This window comes from Tenrec ecaudatus, chromosome 17 (genome assembly GCF_050624435.1).
Source record: "Tenrec ecaudatus isolate mTenEca1 chromosome 17, mTenEca1.hap1, whole genome shotgun sequence".
In the NCBI taxonomy this organism is placed as follows: Eukaryota; Metazoa; Chordata; class Mammalia; order Afrosoricida; family Tenrecidae; genus Tenrec; species Tenrec ecaudatus.
Genome location: NC_134546.1, coordinates 29,018,042 through 29,027,481, shown reverse-complemented (window position 1 = coordinate 29,027,481; position 9,440 = coordinate 29,018,042). Strand labels below are relative to the sequence as shown.

General features: G+C 45.5%; 1 protein-coding gene across 1 annotated transcript; it reads left to right on the top strand.

Moving 5' to 3' along the window:
• Window positions 1-5,015: 5,015 nt before the first annotated feature.
• Window positions 5,016-6,039, top strand: LOC142430361 (glyceraldehyde-3-phosphate dehydrogenase-like). Its single transcript, XM_075535429.1, has one exon. The coding sequence runs from the start codon at window positions 5,022-5,024 to the stop codon at window positions 6,021-6,023; it is 1,002 nt and encodes a 333-aa protein (XP_075391544.1). The 5' UTR covers window positions 5,016-5,021; the 3' UTR covers window positions 6,024-6,039.
• Window positions 6,040-9,440: the final 3,401 nt, after the last annotated feature.

Here is a 9,440-nt window from a genome sequence, read left to right as displayed (position 1 = left end):
CATGTCAGCGTGGACTAGGGAACCAGTGAAGAGGTCAGAGGGGCCGGCCCCAATCCCAACTACTATGTGGACACCTGCCCCTCCCCTCAGAAGAATTTATTTCAAAGGATGGCATTGAATCTGCAGCTCTGGGAGAGGGGACATATCTGATTGGAGCACACAGGAGAAGATGAAGTGGGAGGAGGAGAGAGTGGAGCACATCCTGGCCCACCAGGCCTTGAGGATGATGTTCCCAATTAGAGAAGCCAATCCACAGAGAGGATCACATGACCGGCCCCACTATGAGACACAATGTCCCTCACTGACCCATAGCCCTACAGAGGACCATATCAGAGACACAGTGTGGGAATTGTGCCCAATCAGATCCCGCCATACTGAGGCAAAACACTAAGGGGGTGTAAAAGAACAGCAAGGGAACAGAGTGGAGAGGTCTCCAGGGAATGCTTAAGGTAGACTTTGGGGCCAGGGCATGGTGCCCTAACAGACTGGACTGGAAAACACTCATAAAGGCCAACAAACAAACAGTCCTTGAGATAACTACAAGCTTTTCTCTTTTGTGTTGTTTTTTTGCTTTTTGTCATTGGTTTGTTGTTTTGTTGTATATTGTTGCTTGGATTTGCTCTGTCTTGTTTTTGTGCATGTTATTATCTCTGCAGGTCTGTCTAAATAAGATAGGCTGGATGAACAATCTGGAGGAGAAAGCAACGGAACCGACAGTTCCGGAGGAAAATGGGAGAGGAGAAGGTGGCGGGAAAGGTAGTGGTATTAACCAATCCAGGGACACGGGAACAACAAGTGATCCAAATCAGTGGTGAGGAGGGTGTAGGAGGCCTGGTAGGGCATGATCAAGGGTAATATAACCAAGAGGAATTACTGAATCTAAAATGAAAACTGAGCATGATAGTGGGACAAGAGGAAAGTCAAAGGAAATAGAGGACAGAGCTAGGAGGCAAAAGGCATTTATACAGGTCTAAATAAAGATATGTATATAGGCAAATATATTTATACATGAGGATGGGGAAAGAGATCTATGTGCATATATTTATAGGCTTAGTAGTAAGGTAGCAGAAGGGCATTGGGCTTCCCCTTAAGTACTCCCTCAATGCAAGAATACTTTCTTCTATTAAATTGGCATTCTATGATGCTCACCTTCCCGACACAACTGCTGAAGACAAAGTGGGTGAATAAGCAAATATGGTGAAGAAAGCTGATGGTGCCCAGCTATCAAAAGATATAGCATCTGGGGTATTAAAGGCTTGAAGGTTAACAAGCATCCATCTAGCTCAGAAGCAACAAAACCCACATGGAAGAAGCACACCAGCCTGTGTGATCATGAGGTGTCAAAGGGATCAGGTATCAGGCATCATCAGAACAAAAAATCTTATCATAGTGAATGAAGTAGGGAGTGTGGTGTGGAGACCCAAAGCCCATTTGTAGGCCACTGGACATCCCCTTACAGAAGGGTCTCAGGGAGGAGAGGAGCCAGTCAGGGTGCACTGTAGCAACGATGCAACATACAACTTTCCTCTTGTTACTAAATCCTTCCTCCTCCCCCACTATCATGATCCCAAATCTCCCTTGTAAGTCTGGCTAGACCAGAGAATGTACACTGGTACAGATAGAAACTGGAGATGCAGGGAATCCAGTGCAGAAGATCCCTTCAGGATCAGTGGTGTGAGTGACAATACTGGGAGGATAGAGAGACAGTGGATTAAAAAGGGGGAACCCCGATTACAAAAATCTACATGTGACCTCCTCCCTGGGGGACGAACAACAGAAAAGTGGGTGAAGGGAGATGTTGGACAGGGCAAGATTGACAAAATAATAATTTATAAATTATCAAGCGCTCATGAGGGAGGGGGGAAATGAGGAGCTAATGCCAGGGCCTTAGGTGGAGAGCAAACGTTTTGAGAATGATGAGGGCAATGAATGTACAGATGTGTTTTACACAATTGATGTATGTATGGATTGTGATGAGTTGTATGAGGCCCTAAAATTGATTTTTTTTAAACCAAAAACATACAACTCTCTAGTTCTTTAATGCTTCCTCCCCACCCCCACTATCATGACCCCAATTCTACCTTACAAATATGGCTAGACGAGAGCATGTAAACTGGTACATATCAGAGCTCGCAACACAAGGAATTCAGGACAGATAAACCCCCTCAGAGCCAATAATGAGAGCAGCGATACCAGGAGGGAAAGAGGAAGGTGGGGGAGAAAGGAAGAGCCAATCACAATGATCAACATACACCACCACCACCACCACGGGAACGTACAACAGAAAAGAGGGTGAAGGAAGACAGCAGTCAATATAAGACATGAAAATAATAATAATAATTTGTAAATTATCAAGCGTTCATGAGGGAGGGAGAGTGGGAAAGGTAAGAGAAAAAAATAGGAGCTGATACCAAGAGCTCAAGTAGAAAGCAAATGTTCTGAAAATGATGGTGGCAACAAATGTACAAATGTGCTTGACACTATGGATGGATGGATGGATTGTGATAAGAGCGTTCAGAGCCCCCAATAAAATGATTTTTCTAAAGAAACAAAAATGGATATTCTAAAATATTTTTCAAATCATAAAATATAAGAGCCACGTGACTATTTAGTTATGACGTATCGTTGGTTGCTAAAAAGCTAATATAAATCTGTAAAATATGTAATTCTGCTTAATAATATGGCTCTTCTTTTGTTATGTTAATGATATCTACATGGTGGATCCTAAACTTTTCTGACATATAAAAAGACTAGAATAGACATATAAGACATATCCAGGAAAGATAGACAGCATGTGAGGACTCATAATCTGCCATTGAAGAATCACCAGCAGACACCAAAAACTAAGATAGGGAGCCACAGACCTTAATTTGGAATTTTAGCCTCCAAAACTGTGCAAACAAAAGTTTCTGTACTTTCAAGCCATTCGCTTGTGGAATTTTGTTATGTCCGCCCTAGGTAACTAAGACATCTCTTTTATGTTACATCTCTATTCCTCCTTAGACTGAACTCTGCCTTTTGTATCAACTACAAATCTGAGTCAGTCAGGCATGTAGATTACTGAACCTCCCTAACCCAGAAAATCATAAGCTTCTCCCCATTTCCTAATCTCATTGGAGGACCAAAAAATTTACAATTTTTTTGTCCATGTAAACTGCTTTCTATAACAATTTCTTATTTCTCTCCCCTTTGGATTATATAAAGCATATTTATAAAGAACACAAAATATATAGCCGGCAGTACCATGGTATCCTAGCAACAGAAAGTGAGTTGCGGTTCGTATAATTCAGGAAGCTGTCAGTAAAACCTTGGTGGGGCTTATCTATGTTACCATGGCCACAAGAGCCACAGAAAAAGACAACCATACAAGGAGCAGTCAACGTGAGAGGACAGTCCCCTCTCTTAACCTTATGTCCCCTGTACGAGGCACTAGTTAGAGCTTGGTTAAGCAGAAATGTTCAATGTGGCTCAGTAATTAAACTCCTGGGTATCTACCCAAGAGAAATGAAAATGTGTCTACACAAAGACTTGTAGATTCATAAAAGTAAAAAATTAGACTCAATGCAAGCACCCAACAGCTGATAAATGGATAAAAGCGATGTGTCTCGTATGGCAGCCAACTAAAAAGGAGAGGGAAGGGGCAAAAGAGAGAGAGCGAGGGAGGCGGGGGGAGCGGGAAAACAGGGCACTAACACCCCACCCCCCCGCCCAAGGGGAGAGTGTTGCTTATATCTCCATAGGAGAGTGAGAAAGGGACCAGACGTCAACCCGGTGCACCAAGGCATGAATGTAACATAGAGGCACGAAGCAGGGAACCAATAGAGAGGCCTGTGGGGCGACCCCCAATTCCATCTACGTGGACAACCCACCCCAGAGGAATGTACTTCAGCAGACAACACTGAAGCTGCAGCTCAGGAAGAGCCAAACTTCTGATCAGGAGCAAATGAAAAGAAAAGGAGAGAGAGTGGAACACATCTGGCCCACTAAGCCCTGAGGACAATATTCCAGCTCAGAGCAGCCAATGCACAGAGAGCACCACAGGGCTGGCCCCACCCGGAGACACGATAGTCTCGCTGACCCACGAGACAGCACTGGGGACACAGTGCAGGAGATGTGACCAAAGTCCCTGAGGAATGCCAAAGATGGACTCTGGGGCCAGGGTGTGGCACCCCAGCAGACTCGACTGGAAAACACTCATAAAGGTCAACGGACAGACCTAGAATTATTTGAGGACTTTTCTTTTTTTGCTGTTGGATTTTAATTGTTTTTTTGTTTGCTTGTTTTGTTTTAGTTATTGTTGTTTTTCCTGTTATGTTTTGCTTTGCTTTGTTTTTGCACATATTATTGTCTCTGTGTGTCTATCTGGACAAGATAGGGGGATGAACAATACGAAGAGAAAAACAGTGGGACTGACTGTTCCAGGGGTACAAGGAGAGAAGGAGGTGGGGGAAGGGAAGGGGAATGCCAACAAACCCAGGGACAAGGGAAGAACAAGTGATCTAAAATCGATGGGGAGGAGGGCACAGGATGCTTGGGCGTGCTTGATCAAGGGCAATGTAACCGAAAGGAATTACTGAAACCCGAATGAAGGCTGAACATGATAGTGGGACAAGAGAAAATTAAAAGAAAATAGAGGAAATAACTGGGAGTCAAAGGACATATATACAGGTGTAAATACAGGCATGTATTTATGTCAATACATTTGTATATAATGATAGGGGAATAGATCTATTTGCATATTATTTATTTATAAAGTATTACAGCAGCAGATGGGCATTGGGCCTCCACTCAAGCACTCCCTCAATGCAAGAACACTTTGTTCTAATAACCGAGCACTCCGTGATGCTTACCTTCCCTGACACAATTGCTGAAGGCAAAATGGATGCATAAGCAAATGTAGTGAAGAAAGCTGATGGTGCCCGGCTATCAAACGAGATAGCATCGGCTCTCTGCTCCTCCTCGTGTGACAGACAGCCACCTCTCCCGTTCCCGTGCAGTCCCAGCCTCATCCCCGAGACACGATGGTGAAGGTCGGAGTGAACGTATTAGGCCGCATTGGGCGCCTGGTCACCAGGGCTTCTTTCACTTCTGGCAAAGTGGAGATTGTTGCCATCAATGACCCCTTCATTGATCTGAACGACATGGTCTCCATGTTCCAGTATGATTCCACCCACGGCAAGTTCAACGGCGCCGTCAAGGCTGAGAATGGGAAGCTTGTCGTCAATGGGAAGGCCATCTCCATCTTCCAGGAGCGAGATCCCGCCAACATCAAGTGGGGCGAGGCCGGTGCCGAGTATGTCGTGGAGTCCACTGGTGTCTTCACCACCATGGAGAAGGCCGGTGCTCACCTGAAGGGTGGTGCCAAAAGGGTGATCATCTCTGCCCCTTCTGCCGATGCCCCCATGTTTGTGATGGGCGTGAACCATGAGAAGTACGACAACTCCCTCAAGATGGTCAGCAATGCCTCCTGCACCACCAACTGCTTAGCCCCCCTGGCCAAGGTCATCCATGACAATTTTGGCATCGTGGAAGGACTCATGACCACAGTCCACGCCATCACTGCCACCCAAAAGACCGTGGATGGCCCCTCTGGGAAACTCTGGCGTGATGGCCGTGGGGCTGCCCAGAACATCATCCCTGCATCTACTGGCGCAGCCAAGGCTGTGGGCAAGGTTATCCTGGAGCTGAATGGGAAACTGACTGGCATGGCCTTCCGTGTCCCCACCCCCAATGTGTCCGTCGTGGATCTCACCTGCCGTCTGGAGAAAGCTGCCAAGTACGATGACATCAAGAAGGCGGTGAAGCAGGCGGACGATGGTCCCCTAAAGGGCATCCTGGGCTACACCGAGGACCAGGTTGTCTCCAGTGACTTCAACAGTGACTCCCACTCTTCCACCTTTGATGCTGGGGCTGGCATTGCCCTCAACGACCACTTTGTCAAGCTCATTTCCTGGTATGACGATGAATTTGGCTACAGCAACAGGGTGGTGGACCTCATGGTCCACATGGCCTCCAAGGAGTAAGAGCCTCCTGGACCAGCAGCCCAGCAACAGCACTGGACGAAGAGAGACCCTCAGCTGCTGGGGAGTCTTTGCCCCCAATTCAATCCCCCAACATACTGAGAATATAACATCGGAACCCCCTGAAGGAAGGGGAGGGGCTTAGAGAGCCCGACCTTGTTATGCACCATCAATAAAGTACACTGTACCTAAAAAAAAAAAAAAAAGAAAGAGATAGCATCTGGGGTCTTAAAGGCTTGAAGATAAACAAGTGGCCATGTAGCTCAGAAGCAAAAAAGCTCACATGGAAGAAACACACCAGCCTGTGTGATCATGAGGTGTCAGTAGGATCAGGTTTCAGGCATCAAAGACCCAGAACAACAACAACAAAATCATATCAATGTGAATAAGGAGAAGGGCAGAATGGAGACCCAAAGCCCATCAGTAGACAATTGAACCTCAAGAACATATACTGAGAGGAGAAACTAGCCATTAAAGGCAACATATTTTATGCTTATATTTCTATAAAACATCTCCCTCCCCCCCCAAAAAAAACAACCTTGGGAGAGAGAAAACATAAGTTGTCTCAGTTTGGGGGATAAATAATGATTGAAAACAAACAGGCACAAGTGATTCCTTCAGGATAAGCGTATTCTAAAACTAGTGAAACCACGGCACATTTAATTTTTTTATTTAATCATTTTATTGGGGGATCATATAATTCTTATCACAATCCATACATCCATCCATTGTTAGCTGCCACCTAGCCAATGCCAGCTGCTGGCGACTCCACATGTGCGGGCTAGGAGCAAGTGCTCCATGGGGCTTCCAATGCCCTGACCCTGCAGAAGCAGGTCTCCAGGCTGGTCTGATGTGAAGTGAGGGGTTTGACATGTGACATGAAGATTCAGACCTCCCAAAGTCAACCCAGCTTTCCAGTCATGACTTCTGATCAACTCATGAAAGCACACAAATGATGTGTCCCTTAAGGGCAATCTCCTGCGGGGGTTGGGGGTTGGAGGGTGAGGGGGGGAAGCTAGTTTAAATGCAAATTCCAAAGTCCCAGGTTCAGATATTCAGGTCCAATTGGAAAGGGCAAAACACCAACAAATCTCACTGCCACGGAGTAGATTCCAACTCAAAGCAACCCTAGGACAGGGTAGAGGTGTGCCTGTGGGTTTCTGTGGGTTTCTCATCTTCCTCCTGCGGAGAGGTGGTTTCAAAACACTGACCTTGTGATCAGCATCCAACACGTAACCCGCTACGCCACCAGGTCTCTGAGCAGGCCGAGGGCGCATAGGAAATGGTTATGCAGTCAGAAACACACTCGGGTTTGAATGCCACCTTTGCCCAGTAACTAGTCATGGCACCTCAGGCAAGTGAGCATCTGAGAGACTCGTTTTCCTTATCTAGAAAATAGTGCTCGTGATAATCCACAGTGGTGAATTTTGAGTTACTAAATGCAAAAAGAATGCATACACAAGAAAACTAGCTATTTTACGTATTTTCAAGGATGATTATCTGAGTTTCCGAAAAACCATAAATATCAAACTCACAGCCATCAAGTTGCTTGTGGCTCCTAGTGACCATGTAGGACCATGTGGAACTGCTCCTGTGGGTTCTGAAACTGCAAATATTTGCAGAAATAGAAAGCCTCTTCTTTCTCCCTCAGAGTAACCAGTGGTTTTGAACTGCTGACTCTGATTGACAGCCCAATTCACAACCCACTAATTTACCACCAGGCTCCTCTTGTGTTTCCTAGAGAGTCTGAAAGGATGGAGTTTTGCCAACAGTCCAAATTGGGTATTTTTTCCCCCCTCAAAATCAGGTCAGCAGCAAGTATGTTACTGCGTTGGATGAAATCAAAGCTGGCTGAGTAGGCAAAATAGCCAGACTGCAGCCCTCTGGCCATTGTGACTTGAGTTCCATAGGAGACATTTTAATATTTGGACAGCAAATGCATTCTATCCCTGCTGATGCTGTTGGTATCCCAAGCTTGCCAGACACAACCTCAGAGAAAACCTTGAGGCAAACGTGACACCTACTGGCGACCGGCGGCCTCTGCAAAGGCATTGTTCACCGGTTGCTTAGCAACCACCAAATGGGATTAACCCTTACATTTGCGACTTCAGCCCCAAGGAAATCAGAGATACCAACAAAGGGTCATGTGCAAAAGTTTGAATGAAGTTTTATTTCTAAAAGTGGAAAATTAGAAAGACTTACCCCACTGTGGGAAATGAGCTCAGTACATTTTGATAGCGCCATATTATAATGGACTATCAAAACTCCCAAACAAGCCCACCTCCATCTAACAGATTCCAATGCATAGGAGAATAGTGACCAGGCAGCCATGAAAATCTTTGTTTCACATCATTCCAATAACAGGGAGAAATGTATAGGAATAAATCTGGAATCAAATGTGCAAAGCAGTGGTCATGTCAGGTTAGCAGTGTTATGAAATGAATGGTGGATCCTAAAAATATATGTTGTCAACCCTAACTTCACTGCCTGCCGTTACAACTCCATTGGGGAATGGGTTGCCTTTATTGGGTTAAAGAAACAGGATGACTGGAGGGTGTGTTATCAGTAAATCTCTTACAAAATTTCGAAGGAGCTGAGTAAGTAAACCTAAATGAGAGAAGATGGTGCCAAGCCACACAGATCTTCCAGGAACCAGGAAGCAGAGGCTAAGGAGACAAGGACCTTCCTTCCCTCAGAGCCCAGAGAGAGAAAGCCTTCCCCCAGAGCAGACGGTCTCAACCTTCCTCATGCCGCGACCCTTTCATACAGTTCCTCATGTTGTGGTGACCCCCAACCACAACAGTATTTTTGTTGATACTTCATAACTGTCATTTTGCTACTGTAAAGGAATTGGACACCCCCTGTGAAAGGGTTGTTTGACACCCCCCAAAAGGGGTCGCGACCCACAGGTTGAGAACCGCTGAGAGTGAATGCCCTGAATTCTGTTTTTTAGTCACCTAAACTGTGAGAAAACAAATCTCTGTTCAGCAAAGGCACCCACTAGTGATATTTTTGGTCAGCAGCAAATAACTAAATAACTGAAACAGGGGCTATCGTGTTTTCTTCTTCATATTTTTCTCTATTTTCCAAATTATCAGGTGGGGGGCATGTGTTACCTTAATGATTAGAAAGCAGAGGAAACTTTGTAAAAGATTTTCTTAAAGAGATTTTCAGTGACCCTTTAAGAAAGAAGAGGCGATCCCAAACAGATGCAGCTGGCTTAGTGGCTGTGCTCATGCTCCGGGTGAGCCTGAGAATCGGCTCTCAGGAACTGTGATTAGAGGCTAATGGGAAACAATGCGGGGAACATCCTGATGACGTCAGTGGCTTAGACATTGGGATGTTCAGGACAGAGGAACAAAGGACTGACGAGGCTATGTCATTGTCTGCGAAGCAGAAAGGTTTGTGTGCTGGTTTTCC